We start from the raw sequence: 26,509 nt of genomic DNA, 5'->3' as shown, positions 1-26,509 counted from the left end.
GAGTAGATGTAGGTTCTCATTTCAGCTCCTGTGCTTGATCCCAGCATGTCCTGCAGCACACAAAACTGCTGTACAGCCAGAGCATGGATCATGGGAGAATTTACTGCTCTACTTAAGCACATATGAATGGTTTCATTTTTTTAAAGTTTATAAGCTGGTCAAATTTGGCAGCGACAAATTGCTGTAGGAACGGCAACACGAATGCCCTTCCTCAACTGCTTCATCTGCCAAATTTAAAGGTTCCTAGTTCAAAGATAGATCATCTGAGAAAGGAAAAATAGAAGGGCACTAGAGTTCTCTAACAGACACACCAAAAATAATAACCCCATAGCTTTGTTCTCAGAAACTGTTAAAGTATTTTAGTTAAAATTTAACAAAGGAATGAAAAGAAAGGGGGTGAAAAAAGGCAAAAAAACCCAGCCTGTAGCAAACACCGGACTGGAAAAATTTTAAATCCAGAAGATTGTTTGAAAACCTGCAAGACACTGATAATGTATTCTCTATGTAATCCCTTTATAACATGGGATACTAGTAATCCAACCTAGTAATCCAACTGGTAATATCTTCTATGCCCTTAATTAACTGCTCTTTAACTTTTCATGACATTCTAAGTTTCGATCTTGCTTTCTGTAGCCTGCTTGTGCTTTGGGCATGTTCCCATATTCAAATTTATGTAACAGTTGCATGCCAATTTGGGGAATTTAACAGTGGTATTTTAAAATTATTATGAACTCCTAACTATTTTTGGCACCCTGGTCACCATTTAAAACTTTTTTGATCTTGAGCTCATTCAGTCAAGATTGATGGCTTGGTTTACTTGCTTTCCAGGGAATTTCTGACACATTTGCCAACAATCCATTATAATATCAGCCCTTGTAATTCTAGATTTTTGGATTGCTGTAGTCCCATATTTCTAGGTACAGCTGAATTGGCTGACCTGTGTATGAACCACTGTTTCTGTATTTTACAGCCCAATTCAGCTTCTACTCACACAAGTAATTCTGCCGATGTTCTTAATATTAGTTGCTTCATCAAGGATTACTCACACAAGTAAGGCTTGCCAGACTAAGCCCTTAACTAGTAAAACTATCTCTGTAATAAAGAAAATGTGTTTATGCTTTGCTAGATGCTGTTTAATTTTTTTTAATCTAAAAGTTCTTCAGGCACAAGACATTTAATGTAAATGAGAAGCAATTAGATTAACAAGGCTGTGTACTTAGCTATGAACAGCAAATTAACCATTTCACTTCTAAAGCTAGCAATAGTATTTATTGAAAATAGCATTAAGATCTATATTCTCCAGTTGGAATACAAATTCCATTCAGTTTTCATTACTGGCTATAATTTCAAAGGTGTTAACCTTCTTTTCAACTATGCTGGCAATATTTAGAATCCTAAGGCTTAGCAGGCAACTTGGTCTCTAATGAATTGCCATTTGGAACGGAACTTTTCCCTCTGCAGCACATGTGTTAATTTGTTATGTTTTCTGTGCAGGACTTGGGATAGCTTCTGTACAACATAGAAAAGAAGTGTCTCACCACTTATGTCGAGAAGGAAAGAGTGCATCTGCTACTAAGAAGTCTTCAGCAGAAGAATGCTCTCTTTTTTTGTGACCTCTCTCAATTTAGACACCTCTGTTGCTGTAGATCTCTGTTACAGCAAATGTTGTTTGCCACAATGAAATGTTCTCTTCCAGATTATGCACCAGCAAGGAATCTGTCATGACAGCTTAAATCAGCACCACTTATTTACTGCAAGTAATCATAAATGGTTTCCATTTTTCATTTAAATTTTCAGTAGCTTATAAGAAACTTTCTCAATATTTCCTCAGGCTGAATTTGAAAAAGTGAGTCTGTTGTCCTCTCTAACCATTTATCATAGACCCAAGTGTTACTTTACTGTGATTTCTGTATATGAGTCACTAATATCCTTCTTGTCTGGGAACTGGTTATGAAGCACACTATAACAGGGTGAGGATACAAAGTACATAGTTGATTACCCTTCTTTATGAAGTGTTAATGTAACATAATTTCAGTGTATCATTCTGAGTATAGCAGAAATTAATAATGTTCTCCAACAAAAGCAACTGAATAGATGAACTGTTGTTCAATCTAAACATAACAATCATTGTGAGAAGATTAAGTTAGAATTTGGAGGCTACATTTCTGTGTTCAATCCACCAAAAATCAGTTTTAGGAGAAAACAAAAACCCAACAAAACCAACAACAAAAACCAACCCAAGTTACCTTATCACAATTTGTTAAAACAAATTTAGAAGACAAAACTGTCCATAGCAGTCTGCAGGCTTTGTAGAGTAACAGTGGCACTCCATGGTGAAAAGGTAGAACGCAGCATAACTGAAGTGAAAGTGACACTTCTGAATTACTGCAAAGTCCCTTTTCTTTCCTAACTTCTGCTATCAGTTACATCAGCTAAGCCACAATCTGTTTCTGCTTTCTTCCTCACTCATTTGAGATTGTAGCCCAGTTTTCTGAGGTAGCATTTGTGTTACTTTTCAAACATGATGGGAACTGGCTTAATTCTTCTAGTAGTTTAAGAGAACACAGAATCAAAATCATGCTCACAGGTAGGCCTTTTCCATTTTCACTACTATAAGGGTATTTATGTTTGGTGCTGTCATGTTGCCAGAAGAACTGCACTGTACACCCTTTACCTTTTCTGCCTTGGGATCCAGTTAACCCTTGCAATCCTGGAGGTCCCAAAATTCCATGTCTTCCCTTTTCTCCAGGTTCTCCTGGCAATCCCTGAGAACCTGTAGCTCCTGAGAGTGGGGAAAAAAAAAAAATCCGTGAATATGCAAATCTATTAAACTGTTGATTTTTTTTTTTTTTTTCATGCTATGCAGAACACTATGTGAAGCAGAGGTGCCTGAAAGTTTATGGGAATGTATGAAGAGTTGATGTTTCTTGCTCGCTGAGACTCAGAGCAGACTATTGCTGCTGTCTATAGGTACTGAAATGGCTTTTGATAAGTGCCTTTATACGACCTCTGATTTCTCTAGCCTCCTCCATAGAGGTGCCTCCTCAGCTGCATTTTCCTGTTCCATATCTCTTTTGAGCTGTTACGAAGCACTATTTTTTAAACTTTGGCTTTACCTGGAAATCCAGGTATTCCTGGGTACCCAGGGTCACCCTTAGATCCTGGTCTTCCAGGTTGCCCTTGGATACCTGACGAACCCTTCTCTCCTGGGAATCCACAGAGCCCTTAAAGAAGAAATAAAATAAAATCTAGCATTTATTTGTTTAAAGCTGCCCATTCTTCATCTCATGGTAAGTTTAAAATATAAAAGTTCAGTAAGGGGTTTCTAGACTAGAAAAAGCATTTTATTCAAATATTTCAGATCCTTGCATCTATTTATTAGTAATTAATTATACTGATCTCTCTGGTGATAACTGGAAGAGCAGAAATGGCTAGCAAAAAATAGCCAAGCCAGGTTTTATTCTGGTAAGTATTGAAAAGTTCGTTGGTGCTGTACTAGACAAACAGCAGGCTCTACCTCTTATGTTCGTGCTAGCCATGTTGCACATTATGATGCCTCTCCAATGCCTGTGTTTATAACTATAGAAAATACTGCTCAATATGCACAGAAAGCAGAGCACCCTCCCCACTAACAAAACAGAGAAAATTAGTTCTTAAGTCCAATTTTTTCTTCAGTCGGACAGAGATACCTGGTAATCCTGGATCTCCGGGAGGCCCTTTTCGACCACGTGTACCAAGCAGAGGAGTTGGGTCGCCTCTCTTGCCTGTTGAGGTACAATGACTTTCATTTCATGCAAGTGTCCTTTTCATCCACAAAACCAAAGCTGGACAATTTTGTAAGATCAGATAATTTACTCATAGATATTAACAGCTGTAAAAGGAACTCAGAGATCACAGAATGAAAAAATGCTTTGGCACATGCAAATTGTCTGCCAGCTCAGTTTGTCTTGAACTACTAACTCAGTTTGTGTTTATTATGATTCCTGGCAGTATTAATGTAAACTTCCTGTAATTAAAAAACAACAACAACAACAACCAAACAACAACACAAACAAAAAAAAACCAGAAACAAAAATTATGGGAACTTTCCCAATACCAAAAGCATATACCAGAAATGAGATATTGAATGTTATTGCCTTTAACACTTTATTAAACAGAGAGAACTTATGTAGGTTTGTGAGGTTGTGCAAATTAATACAGTGTGAGTCTGTTGACTCAGCAAAGACCTTTTAGGGTCTAGCTGAGGACTTTAAGCCAGCACACCACCTTCTTTCTGTCTGTACTGAAATTCTTGTTTATCAAAGAATCAGTAATTCTGTGCAATTCTGCCTTACATTGTCTGGATAAATGCCTGACCTCTCCTACCTATTCATGCTGTCTCCAGCTTCAATGTCTGATTTTGCTGTGAAGAGTTAAGAGGAAATATCAAGTTCAAGTGTTGCTAATAATCCCCTGCCATAGCAATCCCTACCTTTACTTGCTATTTTCTGCTTTAGTTTTAAGGATAACTTTTCCAGTAAATTTATTTTCAATACATTTCATAGAAGTTATTGAGTATTGTTCTTTTTTGTGGGAATATATTCCCTGGCTGAAAAGGTCTTGAATTTTTTTAAAAAAACGGAAAATAACTTTTCCTGTCCCCTTAATGTTTTTCCAGGCAATGATTTAATTTTGTTATTTATTAGTAATGCAATCCTGCTCCAAGGAAATCTGGAATATGATGCATGACACCATTTTGTATTTCTTCAAAACACTTTTAAAAATCTAAATATTATAGATAAATTTTTCAGAGTAATCTCTACCTATGTAAAAAACAATACGCAAAACTTCATCTTTTCAACAGAATAATTTTGTGTGCATGGGTGTGAACTCTGACTGATTTGTTACACTACACTTTCAGAAATCATAGCCTGAAAAATATTGAAAATCAGTGATATAAAAGAAATTATAAATCATGTTAGAATATGTAAAAAATAGTATGTATCTGTATAATACCATACCATAATACCCTAATGATTGCATTTTCTCTTATTTGATTTGACAAATTTTACAGCTCCATAAGAGTGGATTTTTACATGTGTTTGATGGAATTTTTAAACTCTTTTGAGATCTGACGTCAGTTTATCTTCTAAATTAAACCTACTTTAAAAGTAACAAACTGTTAAAGAATATACTGAAACGCAAATTCTGCCTTCGGGTAACTCAGACTCGTTTCTAATGAAATTCATGTTTTAATTATTTTCACTTCTGTCCTGCTTCCCCTTTTCAAGTGAGTCCTTACCATCTATCAGAGTGTATGCATCCTAACAATCCTGCTCTTTTCAAAAGCATGTCTATATAAATTCATTACCTTTAGATCCTTTTAGGCCAGTCAGTCCTGGATTTCCAGGGATTCCTGGTAAGCCAAAGTCACCCTGATTTTTTAAAAAACAAAATAAAAGTGTTTGACACATGATATGTGTAGCAGGAATGATCTATAAGAGCGTTTGGTTCTCTTACACTGGTAAACGGACCAGCAATCAATATGAATAGCAAAACTGTATCTTAAGCTCAACAGAAAAGCATGCTGTCTTTGTTACATGTCTAACACTGACCACTGACACTTCCAAGAAGCTGTATATTAGACTTGCTAATCATTTAGAATTTGTGCTTTTATAGTTTATGCTAACTTTTGGCTTGAACAGCTTAAATTCCCCACAGCTGGCTTGAGTAATTTGATTTAAAAGGTACCATAAAAATGTACAAAATATTGTTGTATATTACCCAAAATTTACTATGAACATCAACCAGAAATATGATGTAACAGTAAAAATGCAAAGATTTCTCTATTTTTCCTTTTGAGTAATGACCTATATTCAGCAAAACACAGATTATCTCTTCAGAGAAATACAAGACAAGGGAAGATATGTCCCTTTACAAAAAACCAACTGTGCTTTATGCTTCATGTAATCTCACTGCCTGTCTACCTAGCATATAAGACAGTGAAGAATTTTAGCCTATAACCATATGTGCTCTATGTGTGGTTTTGTATATTTGTTCTTGAGCAGCATTGCTTGCCTGGGTTCCACTTGGTGCAAGCTGTCGGTATGGGCACAGAAGATTTGTTTTGGCTTGTCTATTGGCTTGGCTGCTTCACATAGCAAGATAATAAAGAAGCAGCTATATATTAACTTCATACTTGTGCTGCTGCTACATTATCATCTCTGCAGTAAGTGATTCATCAATCTGTTCTTAGGAATAATGTTAAAGACTTGATTGTGCATCCATTTTTTGCCCCAAGTGCAGTGTAGCCTGGAGTTCCACCAAGTGGCAATATCACAAAATCACAACATGCAGCTAGGAGAGAGGGGAGACGCCCTTTGCTGACTGACTACAGTTCCTGCTGAAGTGTAATCAAAGCGTTGAAGTGTTGCATTAGGGAAGTTATCTTTCCTATCATACAGGCAATCTCTTCCCAAAAGGAACATCTAATGGGTAAGTACAAAAGGAGCACCCTTCATCATATTTCTTGGAGGCAGGAGATAACTGCAAGGTCCAGGACAGATCACTACCACTTTGTTTACCTGGTCACCTGGTTGTCCTTGAAAACCTGTGATTCCTTCAAAGCCTTTTGGTCCTGGGAAACCCCGTGATCCTGGAAAGCCCATCAGTCCAGTGTCACCATGGTCACCTGGCAGTCCTGGGACACCATTCCTCCCTGGAAATCCTGGCATGCCTCTGAAACCAGTATTGCCTTTTTCACCTGAAGTTTTATAGAACAAGATAATGACCAATATAGTCAAGCCATTATTTGACACTTATTTTGAATATGGCTATGCTTTTACACTTTGTGTATCATCTTAGTAATTGTCCAGAGAAAGCAGCCTGCTTGTTTAAGAATCTATAGACACGATAAAACTGCTGGAAGTTACTGCAGTTATGAGTCCAGACTTGTGAAAAACACCAGTGATTTATATCAGCTTTCTTTTATGAATTTACCTCTTTCACCTCTAAATCCGTTCTCACCAGGAAACCCTGGTTCCCCTTTTTTTCCTTTCTCAAGACGGATGTTAATGCAGCCACTGTCTCCTGGAGGCCCTCTTTCACCTTTGAACCAAACATATGGAATGTAAGTAAATTTTCATGAGTGACATGTCCTGAAAATTAATTTTAGTGACAACTTCCCTAACAGAGAAAGCCTTCAAATACTAATGCAGCTCTCAGTTGTTTCAGCAGGCTCACTGCTAACAGAATTTATTATCCTTCTCTTGCTTTTTAGTTAACTCAGTAGTAACTCAGGTGATGTTAAATCAGAATTACTCCCTGCTTGTCTGGAATATGAAAGATGGCGATTTTATTGTCGACTCCACAGTGTACTGTCTGTGATTGCACCTTGGAGATGGTTATTCTCTTTCCTGTATTAGTATTTAAAGATTATTTCCTGTACATTTCACATAGATTGAAGAACACAGATGTGTACAGGACAAAATTCAAGGTTTGTTTGAATAAGTGATCTTACTCTGATTTAGTGGTAAATGCACCTATTGATTGGAGTGAAATTAATTTTTCTTTAGTTATTTTTCATTATGTGAAATAAGTGAGATAACTGGATTTAGTATTTTAGTATCTCTGAAAACAGAACTGAATATACCTTTATAACAAGAAGAAAAAGTAAATACATTCCTAGCACAGTTTAATCATAGTGGTAATGTTAACTAGAGAGTGAAGGGGATTTTCACAAACCTTTTATTCCTGTATCCCCACATTCTCCACTAGGCCCAGGTGGACCCCCTTTTCCTTCTTCACCTTTTACGCCAGAGATTCCCATTGGGCCTTGTGTTCCTGGGAGTCCTGGGAATCCTTGGGGTCCTTGAATGCCTTTGCTTCCTGGTAATATTAAATGTTTTATTTACGTATTCAGTGTGCTATGCTGTTGCTGTCATATTCTAAGGAGGAGCATGAAGCAAAAGGCAGGAAGTTTAGTAGGACTCCTTAGGAAATCAGCAAAGCTAGAGAACAGTAGTTGGAGCATGGCTTCATGCCAAGATCAAACTTGTCTAGAAATCCAGATTGCTTTAAAACAAACATCTTCCCCGCTCCCTGCTGCCACCCCTGGAGATTTAGGCTACACTTACTACTAAAGCAGTTATCCCCAACACATTTTAAATACAATAAATGCATAGCCTTACATACCACCAGATTTTGCATGTGGCTACTAGAAATCATGACTCCTACTCTCCAGATGACAGACAGAGGAAAACAGAATTTTGCTACAGTTACTCAGAACTTTTGCCTGTTAGCCAGTGATGATTTGGGACCAAGGTCACATTTTTTTGTAAGTATTTGACATAATGTGAAGCTATTTCTCTGCTTACTCATAGAATCATAGAATCATTTAGGTTGGAAAAGACCTTAAAGATCATCAAGTCCAATCACTAACTTAGCACTGCCAAGTCCACCACTAAACCATGTCCCTGAACACCACACGTATACATCTTTTAAATACCTCCAGGGATGGTGACTCAACCACTTCTCTGGGCAGCCTGTCCAGAGACTTGTCTGTGTCTAAGTCATGTAGCAGATTGCTAACTATTTCCCCTTGAATTATGGGGGTTTCATTCTGCTCCCCATTCCTGTCTTCCAGCTCAGGGCGGTGGGTACCCAGAGAACAACTGGTGTTACTATCAAAAAAGGAAGTAAAGAATGCATTAAGTACCTCAGCCTTTCCTCATCCTTTGTCACTCTGTTTCCCCCTGCATCCAATAAAGGATAGAGATTCTCCTTAGCCCTCCTCTTGTTGCTAATGTATTTACAGAAATATTTTTTACTGTCTTTTACAGCAGTAGCCAGATTAAGTTCTAATTGGGTTTTGGCCCTTCTAATTTTCTCCCTGATAAACCTTATTACATCCTTGTAGTCTTCCTGAGTTGCCTGCCCCTTCTTCCAAAGCTCATAAACTCTTTTCCTGATTTCCAGGAAAAGCTCTCTGTTCAGCCAAGCCAGTGGTCTTCCCTGCCAGCTTGTCTTCTGGCACATGGATACCTCCTGCTTCTGCTCCTTTAAGATTTTCTCCTTGAAGAATGTCCAGCCTTCCTGGACTCCTCTGCCCTTCAGGACTGCCTCCTTCCCAAGGCACTCTGTCAACCGGTCTCCTAAACAGGCTGAAGTCTGCCCTCCAGATGCCCAAGGTAGCAGTTCTGCTGACCCCCCCCTCTTCTTACTTCTCCACAAATCCAGTACTCATCAGTATACAGTCACAGACTGCATCATTAAAGGATATTGTCTGGACATAACAAAAAGTATATTGTTCTTATTATAGCATATTATAGCAACCTATTACAAATAGTCAGGAAATAATACAAGGAAATATGTCAGTGTTGTAAAACAAGTAAAGCACCAGGATGCATCAAACTACTTCTATCCCTTTGTTCTGTAAGAGAAAGAACAAAGGATGCTGTTATTGCTTCTCTCCTGCAGGGTCTTGTTCTCAAAGCTGGAAAGGGAGGAGTGTGCAAAGTACTTCCTAGCTTTAACAGCAGTAGAAATAGCTCCCTCTACAAGTGAAGTTAGAGATGTGGTGATTTGTGGGATGTTTAACATACCTGTTTCTCCTGGGAAACCAGGTGGTCCTTTATTGCCTGGAAGTCCCGGATGTCCTCGGGAGCCTGGAGGACCTGGGGGACCTTGTGAGCCAGAAGAGCCTTTGAGACCTTTGATTCCAGGTGGCCCAGCTAGGCCCCTATCTCCCCTCTGACCTTTGAAGCCTGGTAAGCCTGAGAAAGAGTTTTAATCTGTGTATGTAAATGCAGAAAAAGGGCTCAGCAATTGTATCCAAAAAGTAGAAAGTGATAGATTTTGGTATAAATATAAACATCATCAAATATGGCAAAATAACTTGGAAATTTTGCTACCATGCTGACTCTGCCTAGATTTTTCACCTGACATGTTTGTTTTCTTATATTTCTTTAGTAAGAGACCTATCATTAGAAGCACCCTGTGAAAAATCCCTACTAATTCATAAATACTTTTGATATATGTGTCTCCTACCTCTCCCTAAATAACATTTTAATTTAAGAATAAGAAAGATAAAAGTATCACAGTAATGACAGGAGCTCAGTTAAGTTACTCAGGACAACAGAGATAAGAAATAACAGAATAACTTAACAGAGTAGCAGAATAAGAGATAACTCTTCTGTTTATTACCTGACAGTGAACACACTGTGACTTGGCCAGTTAAGGAACCGTATGGGAAGGGCAGAAAAGTTGGGAAACATCTGAGATGCACACTACATATTCCTTAAGGAAATGTGAAATATGTAATGTACACCCTCACTAATGAGCAGCACCCGTCTTAGAGCTGTGTCGTGTACCTTGAGGTCCTGGCAGGCCCATGACACCTCGGAGTCCTGGTGGCCCTGGTAAGCCTGTGTCACATGGTGAACCAGGGAAGCCTGGACAGCCCGGTGCTCCTGTGTCACCTTCTGGGCCTCTAAAACCTTTGGCACCTGGAAATCCTGGGGTACCAGGCTGTCCTGGAAACAAAAGATATTGTGAAGTGTTTTACTTCTATTACTATCCCTCAGAATTCCCAATTGTAATTTTGAAATTAACATGTTTGTTATTGTAATATCCTTCTTAATCTCTAGTTTTTGCATAGTTTGTGCAAACTGATGCTTTTCTGCAATTTAGAATTGGCTGTTGTGGAGAGCATCTTTCTTTAAGGAACACCTACAGGTGAGGACGACTTTATGGCACAAAAAGCTAGTTTCTGATGCACAGGAACAGAACGGAAGGAGCTCACTGGCCTGCACCAGCTACACAGCACTGGGGTCAGCAGTTCGATAGTCAGTCAGTGGGGTCCCTGCACAGAAAGGGGGGTGTGTCTGCTTAGGGCTAGGCAAAAGACAACCTATAAAAGGAGACAGCAACATCTGCTGTGAAGTGGGAAGGAAGTGGCACTGTGGAGACACCTGCAGCAACCAGCAAAACTTCCCTGCAGAAATGATGAGTGCAGTGCCCAAGATTCTGAGGATTATATTGTATAACTCTGGGCAAACGAGTTCACACCCCCCCTCCCCCCCTCCCTGAATGTTCTCCCACCTATTGCCACTCTTTTCAGATTTGAGTAAGCGATCTGAGACAGGGACTATCTGTGGCAGGGTGGGAGGCCCTAAGCACAGATGGTCACTAAGCAGCAGGTAACAGTAGTAAGAATATGAAGCTGCGCTGTTACTTCATGGACTGGGTAAAGGCATCTTCCCCTTCCTGCAGAGCAGATCTCCTCGGGGCTGATCAACCTTAACTGTAAACACGTAAACATAAAACCAGGGTGTACCCTTCACAGTAACTATTATAGATCCAGATCAGAGTTAAGTTTTATCTGAATCAGGACTGACTTTGCTCAGATTTTCTCCTCTGAACATATGGAAATGCTTCATAAAAACTGGCTCATACCTCGAAGCCCAGGAATGCCTGGATCACCCCTTGCTCCTTGTGTACCAGGGGGTCCTGGCAGTCCCCTGCTGCCTGGGATTCCTGGAGGTCCATATGTAGTATCGCCTGGAACACCCTTCTGACCGTCTATGCCAGGTGGACCTGGAGGGCCTTTTTTACCATCAACTGTAGACCCTCTTTCACCTTCATCACCAGGATCACCAGCTTTGCCTCGAAAGCCTGTTGATAGGATTTTAAAATTCACATGGGGCATAATTCAGAAGTTGTGGGTTGTTTTCCCTCCAAACCCATGGAACATTCTAATGCAAATTTAACCAAAATTAAATTATTTTGCAAGGAAGAATAACATCATATGTTAAATTCAAATTTCTCATTTACAGCTAATGACACATGAGGATCGAAGGAGGTAATTATTCCTGTTGGAAGGACAGCAGTTTTCTTTGGGGCAGCATCTATCCTGTGTACTGCACTCTTGTCCAGTTCAATCCCTTTGCTAAAATAGTACTAATTGTTCTCAGTTTTCTAAGAATATTTCCTCTCTGGACACTGAACTTCAGGTTACTGCAGCACCTGCAATGCTGGAGGAAAGAAAGGGAAACTGCTAAAGATTCCTCTTCCATTAGCTTTCATTGAAATGTCCTTCCTATTCTTTTCTACCATTGTAGCTACCTTACCCTGCATGTATGCATAACAGCTTGACCAGCAGGTCTCCTGGATTCAGAAAAGCATAATTCACCTTCTGGCCCAGGGATTCCTGCTCCTGGCCTTCCTCGATGGCCTTTTTGCCCATGAAAGCCATTTAGTCCAGGATGACCGGGGAGTCCTTTAAAACCCTTTGGCCCTGGAGACAGAAAGAAAATATGTAAAAAACTCAGAGCTCTAAAATGTGTGGTCTAAGGAAACAGTATTGCATCTTTATCCATACATATTCATGTGCTTTGAAGACAAGTGGATTTCATCTGCTTCTAACATTATGGGCAAGAGCCACCACCCAAGTCACAACCAAATACATGGTTGCTGTTTTTCTAAATGGACTTGCTCCCTAATCCATAAACAGCAGACCACAAATCACCAGAGTAAATCAGAAAAAAAATAATCTCCTATAACATTTTGATGTTACATGAAATCAAGAGTGTCAACTCAAATTCTTGTATTCTCCTGCTATATGCTGCTTCTGGCATGGTGCAGAGGTGCTTAACACACTAATCCTTGTTCTTTCATGTCTCTATAAATTTTAGCTACCACCCACAATACTGCGTCAAGGAGCTGTGTAATACCATATTAAGCAGCTTGAAAATCCAGTATCTCCAGTTGTTCTGACCAGGATTTTCTGGGTTATTTCACATGTTTTAGAGATGATCACAACCAACATTTTGCCAGTTCCTGGATGAGTTCTTTGAATTTAAATTAAGTTGAATGAGTTGAAGTAATGGTACTACGTATTCAGACTTTAGGGTTCAACTGCAACTTGCCATGAGCAATACAGTTTTAGAAATTACAGGCTTGCAGCATATCTCTGCCTTGCACACCTCTTTTTCCCAGTATCCAGATGTACATATTCTAGTTCTTATCCAATGACAGACTCTCTCATGCATTTTATCTGAGGCAGGACAGAGTTTCAAGCTACCTTCATTCATTAATTTCTACGGAGGCAGCCTGCACACCTCCTGATCATACAAACTGCTGTCATCTGGCCCTTGATTCTATTAATGAGTATATTCCCATGTATTTGAAGTTTTACATGTTGAGACATGTATCTGTTGAAAAACTGAAACAATCTATCTTTTTAGGACAGCTTCTTTTTTTAATAAGCAACTTAAAACTCCATTTCAATTAAACCCAAAAATTCTCCCATCTGTAAACATACCTTGAACACCTTTAAAACCGGGGGGACCTGGACTTCCAGGGTATGGTAATGTAATGAAGACAGTCTCACCTGAAGCAAGAGGGAGAAAGAAACTGGCCTATTTTATTTTAGAATAAATGAAGTCTGAACATTCACTGTAATATTTCTGTGGAACTAACCAACCAGATGTTCAAAGGTAAAGAGAAGGGCCTGTTTATGCATATTGTTATTTCTATATTACTTAAGGTTTGATGAAGAATCTTAAAATATACTTTTCTTGACACTTATTTTGTAGAGAATATTGGTAATGATTCAAATTATTGTAATACAGTTGTATTCTGTAAAGACAAAGATTTATTTTTTTTTTTAACTGGACTCAGAAATTTGTCTTTACGATAGTCTCTGTTGCAAGAAAAATACTATTTTCATCTCAACTCTATGTACATTTCTGTTTTACACATACTTCTATCAGTGTACTTTTTTTTTTTTTGGGTAGGAATTTCTTGAAAACCAAAAAACAGAACAAACCTTACGTATGAGTTGTATTTTCCTGCTCCTTCAGCAAAAAAACATTGCCTTGCAAATCCTCACACTTAGGAATACTCTTAACTCCAGAAAATAATCAATCTGATAGTGTGCAAGTGTCACTTTTCAGGTTTAAGACCCCTAGCAATTTATATTCTCACCAGTGTCTGCTGCTAAGTGCTGACAATATTGTACCTTTCAGTGGCCATGTTTCACATGACCACTGAGCTTGCCAAAATTGATTTTCACTATAAATGGGTAACAGTATATATAACATATATGAAACAATGGATGCTAACAAACGTGTATTTTGTTATTTAGTTCTTAATGTAAACATTCAAAATTACCTTTCTGGCCCTTTGGGCCAGGTGGCCCAACATTACCAGTATCACCAAAGTCCCCAGGGCTACCTCGGGCTCCTGGAGGGCCAGGAAACCCCAAACCAGGCAATCCCATCTCTCCTTTTACCCCAGGAAGTCCTGGAACCCCAGGGAATCCTTTATCACCTGGCAGTGGTACTCCAGAATCACCCTAAAAGAAAGAAATTGTTGATAAAAAAATAACAGGACCTAATTTCTTTCTTCCCTTTGATTATCAAAAGCCATGTTAGAGAATTATCTGCAGAAACAACTCTTCCACAATTAAGTGACTACATGGATGATACTAGTTTTAAATATTCAAAGTCAATGGGAATAAAGGGTAGAGTTTTGTGGGTTTTTTTTCTTCCTGATCTCATAATATGCAGAAATTATATTCAGGAATATTAAAATAAACAGTTAATACTTTCAAGGGAATAATTTTTCAACAGATAAAAACTATGATTTTTGATCTAGGCTAACATAATATTATAGAAGTGGTTAATCTGCTAGGAATGTGGAATAAAATGGTACTTTTTCATTAAGTAGCTAGTCCTTTCATAAGACAATATGTTAACTGAAATGGAAGAAAAATCTGAGAAAGTCAGATGTACCTCAGCTCCTTTTTCCCCAGGCAATCCTAGTTCCCCATCTCTGCCATTGTTACCTCTTTGGCCTGGAAATCCTGGAACCCCACTAGGACCTCTTTCACCTTTTATTCCTTAAAACAATTTGAAAAGAATGAAGTATAATATTTGCAGTAAGTTTTGGGATTTTTTATTTTTGCTCAGATAAATGCTGGGTAACCATTCATCATATCTGTATGATAATTTCCAATTCCTGAATTTACATTTCCTTAATGAGGTATTTTAGGTTTAGGAAGGCAATATGTACTTGGACACCTTATGGAACAATTTGGGTCTCTCTGTGAAAGACATGTTTACAGGCACCACAAGAATGTGGCTTTTGTTCATGCTATATACAGAGTGAAAATATTTTGTTATTGAAATCAGTCAGGGTTTTATTCTGGATTTCAGTGAAATCAGGATATAGCAATACCACGTGATGCAGAATATTTGCATCAATATTCCCAAAAGGTTTTTATTTTATTTATTACCTCTAGACTTCTCTTGCACTAATATTTTTGAAAATGTATTTTTTGCATAAAGGACAATAAACCTATTCTAACCTAAAGATTCATTTTGATGTGTCAAGAAATCCTTTGCAAATAAACAGCAAATGTTTTGCCCTGCTCCAACATTTGTAAACAAACACAGGCATCCAAAGCTAAGCTAACTTTTCCAAACAGTAAGATGGACAATCTTTTGTCTGAATAACTAGTTTAGTATTTCTAAATTTTGCTATCAGATTGCTGTAATTTGCTGTTCTCTGTTTCTTTTGCAAATCATAACCATAACAGTGGAGAAGTTTTGATCTATTTAATTACAAGAATTTCAGTTGTGCAACTGTTGGCCTATTCTTTCTCTTCAATGCCTGGTCAAGAGTAATTTTTAGAAATAGAATCAGGAATCTGAATAGCCATTGAGGCTTTGAGTTTTTCCCAAGATGGATGTTGATGGTTTAAGTTGAGATAACAGCTAGGATACTGGCATATGACACTTAAAGAGGTGGCTTCTGTGCAATAATAGTTTTTCATGCTTTCATGTTAATTGTATTCTGCTTAGTCTTTGCTATACAGACCTCTGTGAGACCCTATCAATCATATGACATGAAAAGTCATTTGTTAGCATTAATAACAAGCTGTTAAATCTCTTTTATGGCTCAACTATAAAGGAAAAAATACAAAACACTGTGTTGATTTTGTGTTTAGCAAGAAGATGAGCAAGATGGTACCAACAAAGCAGCTTGGATAAACATGACTTCAGTAACTCACCAAACTAATGACTTTAATATTAAAGAGTAGATGAATATGGTTTTCTCACACTATTGCCTAGGCATTGTATAGGAAACAAAAGGGCTAATGAAAAAACTTGTGTTTACCTTTTATTCTAACTGCTCCTGGATCACCTTTCTCTCCTTTTTCACCATGTTGTCCAGCAGAACCAGGTATCCCCTTACCATTGACAAAAAACCAAAACAAAACAAAATTTGTCAGTTAGCTCCAGCAAGAAATCAGTGTGGGAATCGAGGGGAAAATCAGGTATCTATCTCTGGCTCTTGCATTGTTTCCCCCAACCAGACCAATTAAAGTAACATGCCAAAAGAAACGCTTGTCTTTTGATGACTTATAAAGAGGTGTGTGAATGGCCGCTGGCCTTTTCATCTGACTGCCAAATGCACAGATGCACAGCTGCAAGAAATTTTAATGCTAGAAAAATTGGACCCATGGCTGTATATAGCTGTGGCTGTAAATGCAAGAATATTAAGATGCAAACAATTCACAAACTCTTCCTACTGCAGACTTCAACCCACAATCCACTGAGGCTGCACAGGAGGGGAATCACTGGAGGGCAGTGCCTGCTGGATGAGGCTGTCGTCCCAGAAGTGACCGTGGCAGTAGGTAAGTGGTGCTTTTTTTACTGAGTGAAAGCCCACAAAGCTGCTAATAAAAAATGTTATCTATGTCTAGTTACGTACCTGGTATTGTCAGAAGAATCTATGACTTGATGGGTTTAGAAGGGAAAATAAATACTTTTCTATATTTTTATGCTGATTTGTACTCTCAACTCTCTAAACCGAGTGTGGTTTGCATATCATCATTGGTGAGGGGCTGATCTTGCAACAGCACATGTGGGTAAATACATTTTACCATGTAATATTTACATAGAAGGCCACTAAGGTTGAAAAACTGGGGTATTATTTAGCTGGTTTCCTCTGTTATTCAGAATCTTTCACTAAGAAATAGGTGGAGAAAATATAATTTATAATGTGACTGTAAATCATGACAATTGTAAAACAGAGAGACTTCTGAAAAACGTGGTATATCTGAGACTAGCAGTGACTATTTGTTAAAATATCTAGATCTTCAAGTTCCAGTGATCAGTTATTGGTGTTTGAATAGCAGAATGAGATATTTAGGAAGAAAAGAGAGCAGAAAAATGGAAAAATTATATATGTATTCATTAGACCAAAGCACTTCTGTATCAAAGTGAATTATTTCTTTCCAAACTGATCACTTTGTCCTCATTTCTTACTTAAATAATCTAAGAACACCAAAGTGTTCAGGACAAGGCTTCAGGCTTTATTTCAGACCCACAAGGTCTAAAGTATACTTTCAAAAGTAGCAAAAAGATCAAAATCTCACATAATCCACTCAGGTAATAGAATTTTAAGAAAAGAAAAGAAAAGAAAAGAAAAGAAAAGAAAAGAAAAGAAAAGAAAAGAAAAGAAAAGAAAAGAGAACAGAACAAATGCAAAGCTTGCAACTAAACTATTGGAACTAGAGTAACAGAGCCTCTCCACCTCCTTCTCTGAGTCTCACAATGGTTTGGGTTTTTTTCCTTTTTCTTTTGAAATAAAATTATCTGGAAACTTGTAAGCACTTTTTCATGTGAAAAAGGGTTCTGCTATTAAACCAAAACAAAACCTCAAAAAACCCCAATAAAACAGTCATAAATCCAAGCACATCTAGGTATATTTTCAGAGAAATAGCTCCCATACACAAGAAAGTATATTTAAAACCCCCTCTATTTGGCATCATTTTGGTATGCAGCATCCTGGATGTACAGTCCACATGACAGACCAGAACAGGTGAAACAAAATCACAGCAAGTTCAGTAAATCATCTTATAATGTATTCCTGAAGCACTTAGATTAAGTGGTATTTTGAATTATTGCTCACTGTGAGGAATAAGATAAACTATATGAAACACATTAAAGAAAATAAGTCTGTTTCCAAAAGTAATGGCTAGTTTCACCCAGTTAGCCAACAAGCATCACCCAGTAAATTATTGACCCAGTAAACATAAAGCACTTGAGCTCAAATTTACTTTGTTAATCCTGCAAACCGCCCATATTAAAATAGAAATACACATCTGACCTAAAGGTATCTTTTATATGTTTCTTAATTACTTTCTTTCCCCCACCTTGCCATGAAAAATCTTTATCTTTTTTTTCCATGAAAAACTGGATGTCAGATTTGTTAACACTGAAATGAACTGGTCTTAGGAAAAAATTAACATTGTGTGCTGCTGTCAATTGATTCTAGTACTCAGAATCTTTACTACCAGAAAGTTCATTCAGTTTCTGCTCTTGAGGAACTTGAAATTAAATTGTTACATTGCAAGGAAGCTATTCAAGCAAATGAAAAGTCTTTATTTTGATGGTTAATTTTTCCTTCTAAGAACTATTAAATCAAGGGCAAATTTTTTATTCCATTTCTGCTTCATTGCTAATGTGTATGTTGAAGAGAGACAAGGCTTTGCCTATAGTGGCTGATCCTTGTGGAGAACAAACTTTGGCTGAATAGTGACTGAAAATGGGAGATGATAAAGTGATATGTAACAGGAAAGGGACAAACACTAACAAAGAGCAATGCCTTTCAGACTCTGTGGGAATGAAGCACTCTATGTTCAGGCTGCCTCATAAAATAAATTAAACATATCAAATTAGTTAAGCTTTTCAATTAATTTTTTAAAAAGGAGTAAAGAAAATGACTTGGAATGCCTGAATAAAATCAAGGGTTCCTTTTTCTTCAGACCTTGCCCCCTCCCAGGTGGATGTTGATATAAAATCCATCTTGACCTGCTGACATCACGCAATTTTTTGCCTCGATAAGGTTTTGCTGGAAATGGAAATAACTGAAAAATCATTTTCAGTGGAGCAATTTGTGCATCTACAATTTTTTCAAGAAAAACAATGGGTATTCAAAACTACAAGTAAAAAACAAGTAAAAACAAAACAAGATGAACATTCACCAGCTCTCCTAAGCCTCCTGACCATCCCACAAACACAGCATGGGATTCTGTCCCTCAGCGTAAAACTCTGCCCACTGCCGCAAGGGAAATCAGATAGAAGCTAATAAAATGCATCCTCCAACAAGACTGAAAAAGCAAAATTAGATAAAACTTTCAGATACTTTTCCAGGGCAGTTCCTCCACCTCTCTGCTGAAATGTCTCCTGCATAAGTGGTGACGATGTTATTTATTCACTGAAGCTCATGAAAACTACTCACAGGGAGCCCTGGTGATCCCATTGCACCAGACAAGCCTGGGTCACCCTTTTCTCCATGTCTTCCAGGGTATCCCATTTGTCCTTTCTTTCCTTGAGCACCTGGAGGTCCTTGCAAACCACGGCGACCAGGAGGACCAGCACTACATGAGCAGAGGCCTTGATTTCCTACGTGAATGTGTCAAAATTACATTAAAACAATTGCAAAATTAATACACAAAACAATAACACTGCCCTTTTTCTTTTCTGTGTCAGTATTGTACAGACCATTTTCTTTCATTATGTCCTCCCAAGGAGTGAAGCAGATCAGTCTCTTTTTACAGTGCTGAATAACTGCTGCACTGACATTACTGACTTAAAAGCCCCAATGCCAACAGGCCCTTTAATTCCACACTTTGATGGGCCTTATCCTCCAAGTTACCATAAACTTCTTGCAAATTTATGTCTGACATATCTGGCAAAGGTCTCATGTTCAAATTGTTTCTATCCAGGCATACTTACCCTTTTCTCCTTTTTCACCTTTTCTTCCCGGAAGGCCTATCTGACCTTTTGCTCCAGGTTCTCCAGGGATCCCTCTGTCAGTACAGATTATACCTTTAAAAAAAATAATTGTACAGCTAGTATAAATCAGGTTGACTGTTTCCACAGCTTAAATCACATGTTCTCTGCAACCTTATCTTCCTATCCTTATGTGAGAAGCTAAAGATTTTATGAAATGTTTTACAAGCCATTGCTTATAGATCATACCATAAGTCAGTCTGGCTACAGCTGATGCTGACACATTGTTTTTTCATTGCCACTACTTCTTCCTTTTTCAACTGCAGAACTTTGACTCTTGTTTCTTTACTAAAGCATGCTGATTTGGGTTTCCTCCCCAGTTTGCTGTGTCTTTAACTTCAGGTGATATATTTTTAGGGACATATTTCATATATGTTACTTTGTGGGTTTAAATCACCCAGAAAACTAAGAAAATCTTGACATTTCACTTATTGATAAATAATAGGAAAAACATGCTTTCTACATCACATATAAAGTTTGGTGTATCTGTCAAAATGCACTTTACACCTCTGTGTTTTTTGTAGGACCAACAAAAGCAATGAATCTATTAATATGCAGAATAATATTCATGCCATATAAATTGCTGTTGAACCTACTGGGTAGTCCAGGTAAGCCTTGTCTTCCTGGCTGTCCAGGTAGGCCTGGTGGTCCAGGAAATCCAGGTCTTCCTGGGATTGATTCACCCGTTCCAGGGAAACCAGGGTCACCTTGAAAACCTTGAGGTCCTGGTGCCCCACTTACTCCTGGCAGACCAGGCAGACCTGTAAAGAAAATAATGGTATATGGCCCATACAGCTTCATAATAACGATTACTACAAGATATGAAGGAGGAAATTACAGACCACTCAGAACTGTCCTGAAGAAGAGCTTCTATATAACAAAGACTTAAATTTAAATGTTTTGGTTTTCAAGGATTCCCAGGAAAAGAGGCTCCTGCTTTAGACCTTCAAATACTTTTTTCCCTCCTTCCCATCATCTCTTTTTCAGACATCCCAGTTATTCTAGTTCCTTGCACACAGCAAAGTCATTGTCATCACCCTCCTTTGTATCTTCTTGGAATGCAGAATAGAGTTTTTGAGCACACCATGGCAGATACAGGCATACCATGGATTTACAGTGCATGGTAGCATTCTGCTTTGGTTTTTTGTTCCTTTTCTAGTAATTCTTAATGTTCTGTTTGGGGCATTTTGGTTCTTTTTTGACCACTAAGTGCTGTGTTAATATTTTTACTGAACTCTCTGTGGAGCTCAGATCCTTACTGTTGGTGACTTGCATCAAGCAAGAACAAAGAACAGTTTTCTTTTAGCTGCTTTCTCTCCTACTGGTATATAGTTCACATTTTATCCCCTACTTATCTTACTTGTTCCATCATCTCCTGGTCTTCCTAGCAGGCCTGCAGGACCAACTGGTCCAACTGACCCCATATCACCAGCAGGACCTGGAAATCCAGGATCTCCTTGTGGACCTACACAGAATTATAAAAACACATGAATTGAACACCTTGTGCAATTGACAGCTTAAATCTAAATTAAACTGTCACCAAAATTCTAATTTGGGAAATATACAAAAGTAAAATACAATAACTTCTTTTGTCCTTATGAAACATTTTAAAATGTGTAACAATTTAATTTTAAGGTGGGAGGATTTGGTTACTTTTCTATGGATTCTTGCCTATTTTGTGGGCACAGTTTCAACTCTTTGTCACTCTGTACTAGTATCTTTGTGCTACATATTTCAATGCTGAGAGAAGTGTTTGCCCAAAATGAATACATGTAGCATTTAAAATAACTGTGCATGTTATACACATTTGGCAGTGCAGACAGAGGTTATTTCAGGATCATCCTAGTTGAAATTATCCAAATTCTAAAACATGTATTTTCAAAATTGCTATAACAAATAAATTTTAAAATTGCAATTACACAATGATGAAGAAGACCTGAATCAGACATAAAGGGCTTCATTAAACTGGAAAAACAAAATATTGGTAGTAGTTCCGTTCTCAAACAATTCTGCTAAAGCCCCCTTTCTCTGAAGAATGTATCTACTCACATACCATGCACATGATTAACTTTAAATGTTACTTGAGATATTAAGCATGAGGTTAAGTCTTTAACGCAGAAGCCACAGAAAACAAATTTAATTTATCTTTGGATGAGGCCCCTATCTAATGTGGAGGTTCTGCTGAACTGAGGTCATGATGTTATCTTACTTCTGTGTTCACGATTAGCACTTGCTGCACTAGAAATACAATTTATGGTAAGTTTTCTGTTGAAATGTTCTTATAATACAGGTTCCCCAAGTGTGAGATGCCAAAGCAAATCCCTTCCAGGCAGCAGGCTTGGCTGTTTCCCACTGCCTCCTGCTATGAAGTAAGAACTTCCACACACTTTTTCACCAATTAGCTGATAAAGATGAGGATAAAGGGAGCTGGGACATAAAAGCCCAGCCTGAGGTTTAGGTAGGAAGGTAATAAGATTGGCAGGTATTCTGTTGGGAGTAATAGTTCTATGATTTCACCTCTGCTATGCAATAGGAAGCTTAATTGTAGTCTAATATCTGTGTGTTATAGCAATTCTGAAAATAGGAATTTTAAATAACAATGGGAATGATGGTTTTCTTATTTGCAATCCATTACTGATCTTATTTTTCATAGCTTTTTCTTAAATATGCTTAGGTTCAATAACTAGGGATAGTCCTGCAGATTTTGCTATGACCATATGTATAAAGATCTTTCAAGCAAACATTTACTCTGAAACTTGTATGTTTAATGTAGGTCCAGTAAGATCGGTGAGATACAAAAATGTGGCCACTAGGAAGATGTTTTAGGATCCTGTCCCCTGAATCCCTAGTGATCACTTTCAAATACCGTAGCAAAATAGGTCCTACACACTTTATACAGCAGAAAGACTAATTAAAACTAGCTGTAACCTTTTATAGGAAGCAGAGGAGTTCCAACAGTTCCGGGAGGACCTGGGGGCCCTTTTTCTCCTGGATCCCCCTGTAAGAGTCCAACAATAAATTTTGCTGATAGATACAAATATGCAGTGCTAGCATGTAACTGAAAATTTCAACAGTGGTGAGGTATGTAAGGATGTGACACATATCACCTGGGAAACTTGATTTTGGCACTTTATAGCATTTAAAACCAGGTAAGAGAATATAAAATAATCATCTTTCAGGATACCAGTGACTAAACAGTAATATACCTACTGCAAATATCTATTTGACTCTTCAGAACTTGGCTGCTGTATTTTATTACATTCATTTATTGTAAAGACGAATGAGTTACAGTAAATCAGTACCCATTTAATTGAGAAATTTAGATTTAACAACCAAGATGTTTATTTGCCTCAAAATTCTATATCAGAATTTGGAAATTACTTCTATGATGACAGATGAACATTAAGAAAAGAGGTTTCATGGTCTGACAGATATTATTGATGGTAAGAGATACTCAAAGCTCTTTTAAGAAGTTTAAAACCTGCATCAGGGAAACATAAAAGTGCCTACTAAGGGCAAGGAAAATCACTTCTGCTTGGAGGATTTCTAAATTAGCTTGGATTTTTATATTTAGAATTGTGAGTGAAGTGGACTTTATGGGAAGTCTTTTATGTGGCAAACTGTATTAGACTTTTTGCTTTGTAGATTAGGACTCAACCCTGCTCTCTGCAGCAAATGGGAACCGAGAAAACAAGAATGTGAATGTGGGATCTGTGTAGTGAGGTAGCATTCCTGGGACTGGAGCTCAGGGTCTTTTAGGACACAGACAAGAACCAGGACTGCAAAACTGGATACCCAGTCCTACACAAGTGAAAACAAGGAGTCCATGCCTCTTTCTCAGCTTTTTAAAAAAAATTGGTATCTGGATATTTAAATGGTTCTGGAGCTGTCGCTGACTGCTCTCCTCTTGACCTTTGGACTTCTGGCTGGCCTTTTCCCTTTGACTATATCTTGCAGAATGAAATAACAGCCTCATGTCATCTCTGGCTATTTTAAACAGGAATGTAAATTTGTCTTCCCTAATGACACAGAAGAGTCTTCTGTTTGGTAAGGAAGAAAAAATAAACCTAGAATTTTTCCTCCTCCAATAAACTTAAAAATTATGTTGAGATTTGAAGTTAATGATGATAAAAGTATCAAAGATTTGTACAACAGATGGGTGTGGCCCAAGTCTTGCATGATTTTCATGCTGATTTTAAACTGAAAAAAACAGAACACAAGAAAGAACTGAAGAGTCAATGAGTCAAGGTCAAAAATTTCAGTTCTTGGTATCTCCCTTAAGTGACAAATTACAGTGCTGGTCTCTGAAAATCTCTGTCCTTAGGCTGTTAAGTCTTATGAGATTCTGGATGGCAGTTTTGTACTTGCTGTGTTTTCACTAGTGTAACATTCCTACATAGTGGCATATATATGTTTGGATTATTTTGTTGACTGATACTCTTTTCCCATAAAGATTTCAAGAGTCTCGACTTGCCAACACTCTATTAAAAAAAACCTAATGCCGAAAATGTTCAACAGAGGCATACCTTTACTGTATTCTGTGACCTGGAGTCTTCTTAAAATGAAAGCTTATAATCACCAGTTTTAGTGATATCCCTTAAGCATTAAACACTGAATTTGTTCTCTAAGTTTCCATAGTGTTATATAATGTGAATGGCCAAGAACATTTTGCACTGGCTGTAAAGACCATTCTTTTATTTTAATGAGACTCATTCCATTAGTAGCAGGGACAAATGGTCTCAGAGTGATTTCATCAGGACTCTCACTCTCCTTGTATTTTGTCTGAAGAAGGCATTTTGTTTTTTTCGTATTTACCACGGAATTGGTGAGGTTAGAATGGATCTCTTGTCCAACCCCCCTGCTCAAGCAGGACTACCTAGAGCTGGTTGCCCAGGACCATGTCTAGACAGCTTTAGGGTATCTACAAGGATGGAGACCAGTGCTGAACAGAGGGCAAGGCTCGCCCTGCTCAGCCTGCTTGGCAATACTTCTCCTAATGCAGCCCAGGACATCAGCTGCCTTCGCAGCCAGGGCATGCTGCTGGCTCCTGTTCAATATCCACACAGTGTTGCCAGTGTCCAGACTCAGGGATCAAACGGTAAAGGTATGCCAACAATTACTTGATGTCTATTATTTGCTTTAAGCAACCATTAACATTTTTTGAAGATTAAATCTACTTTGAATGCAACTGGGTTTTTTTCTGAGTCTCTTTCTTTCTCTTAAATCTGAATGCATCTTACATTCTCTTTAAATGTGTTTATTTTAGAAAAATCTGCTTGAGGATGGGATATTCTCTGGAGAGTTTTAAAACATATTCTTGTCCCTCCAGTTTATGTGATTTTTAACAGATCATAAGCAACACCTGTAGAGTCTAGATGAACAGTTGATGCAGTCTAGGTAGATCTGCACTTTTCAGGAATAATCAGATCTATCCAGTTGTTTTGCAAGCAAAACTACAGCATCTGTGCAATCATTCCACATTTTGTGTATGAGTTAACCTGATTTTTTTTTAAAGTTGTGTCTATACTTGATTTGTTTTCTTTTGCTCCATGCATTAGCAATTGCAATTTCATCTTTCTGAATCATTACTGCAGGCATTCAAACTTTTCCCTAGCATAATCTACCAACAATTAATTATTTTTTGCTTACAGTTTGCAGTGTTAATTGATGGCTTCTCAGACTGTGGTCTAATCAGTGGAGGCTCAAGAATGCACTGTTTTGTCTATACAATGTCTTGTCTCAACTTTGTTAATGATGCCCCCAACTAAAACAATATGCACATCAGGGTGAGTACTTTTTAAGAACAAAACACTGAAGGTTTGATTCTGCTTTTTGGGAGTAATGAACTGTAATGATTTTTCTGTGTAAGACAGACATGCAATATTTCTGTCTAATTAGTATCTGAATAATCCCATGTTATTGTGAAGCTGATGATAGGCAAGTAGAGAAAAAAATGAACATCCATGGACAATATTCCACCCCCACCCCAAGTTTTTGCGAATACTTTATATGAGAGATAGGTGTGAATTTGAACTACAGACCAAAGTAAACCAGGCAGGTCTTCACTTAATTTATTGCACCAAGCACAATAGTGGACTTGGTGCTCCATGTGAGCACTGCTGTGCAAATCAAGCACAGGCTGCTCTAAGAAACTGCCATCTGCATGTATGGAATATATTAAAATTACTGTGTTAGTACTGTGCTACTCCAGAGCAGCTTTGTGCAGCTCTAAATATTTAGGGGATAACCCTACAGATTTACTTTCTTTCCAAGGACTGAAAGTCTGTATGAGCTTTAAGTCTGAGACAGGGTAAGTCCTAGCACAGGACTCCCAAGTATTCTATAGAACAAAGTATGACAGATTAGTTTAAAAAAATCCTTAAAATCTTCCCTTGGGAAATGCAAACTTAGACTGCCAAATATATTATGAACCTAATTATAGTGAATTTATGAAGTAATTTATTCTGTAACTTCCTTACCCGCAATCCAGGGAATCCAGGAATGCCTTTTTCACCCTTTTCTCCTCTCCCAAGTATACCCTGGAGCATTCAAAATACTTTGTTTAAATAAGATACTCAATGGAGTTTGCCATAAACTTTATTTTCTGTGCATGTTTATTATGTATATATTAGGCTAATGGACCTTGTTTCATTTGCCAGGCT

At 37.9% G+C, this 26,509-nt stretch overlaps 1 protein-coding gene across 3 annotated transcripts in view; it reads right to left on the bottom strand.

Moving 5' to 3' along the window:
• COL4A4 (collagen type IV alpha 4 chain) overlaps positions 1-26,509 on the bottom strand; it is a 68,969-nt gene that overhangs the window by 13,951 nt on the left and 28,509 nt on the right. For all 3 annotated transcript variants that reach the window (XM_026854741.1, XM_026854742.1, XM_026854743.1), the window contains exons 17-36: positions 22,776-22,845; positions 21,208-21,312; positions 20,444-20,608; positions 19,791-19,883; positions 19,294-19,457; positions 16,162-16,234; positions 14,775-14,881; positions 14,152-14,335; positions 13,301-13,369; positions 12,170-12,274; positions 11,434-11,652; positions 10,350-10,511; positions 9,582-9,752; positions 7,723-7,866; positions 6,979-7,086; positions 6,564-6,742; positions 5,351-5,414; positions 3,690-3,764; positions 3,117-3,224; positions 2,675-2,782 (exon numbers count right to left, since the gene is read on the bottom strand). In XM_026854741.1, the coding sequence (XP_026710542.1) occupies positions 2,675-2,782; positions 3,117-3,224; positions 3,690-3,764; positions 5,351-5,414; positions 6,564-6,742; positions 6,979-7,086; positions 7,723-7,866; positions 9,582-9,752; positions 10,350-10,511; positions 11,434-11,652; positions 12,170-12,274; positions 13,301-13,369; positions 14,152-14,335; positions 14,775-14,881; positions 16,162-16,234; positions 19,294-19,457; positions 19,791-19,883; positions 20,444-20,608; positions 21,208-21,312; positions 22,776-22,845 (2,473 nt within the window). The remainder of the gene's footprint in view (positions 1-2,674; positions 2,783-3,116; positions 3,225-3,689; positions 3,765-5,350; positions 5,415-6,563; positions 6,743-6,978; positions 7,087-7,722; positions 7,867-9,581; positions 9,753-10,349; positions 10,512-11,433; positions 11,653-12,169; positions 12,275-13,300; positions 13,370-14,151; positions 14,336-14,774; positions 14,882-16,161; positions 16,235-19,293; positions 19,458-19,790; positions 19,884-20,443; positions 20,609-21,207; positions 21,313-22,775; positions 22,846-26,509) is intronic.

The sequence above is a fragment of the Athene cunicularia genome (assembly GCF_003259725.1).
Source record: "Athene cunicularia isolate RWA chromosome 9 unlocalized genomic scaffold, athCun1 chr9_part1, whole genome shotgun sequence".
Classification (NCBI taxonomy): Eukaryota; Metazoa; Chordata; class Aves; order Strigiformes; family Strigidae; genus Athene; species Athene cunicularia.
The sequence above is the reverse complement of the archived record's forward strand: the minus strand, read 5'-3'. Positions and strand labels throughout refer to the sequence as shown.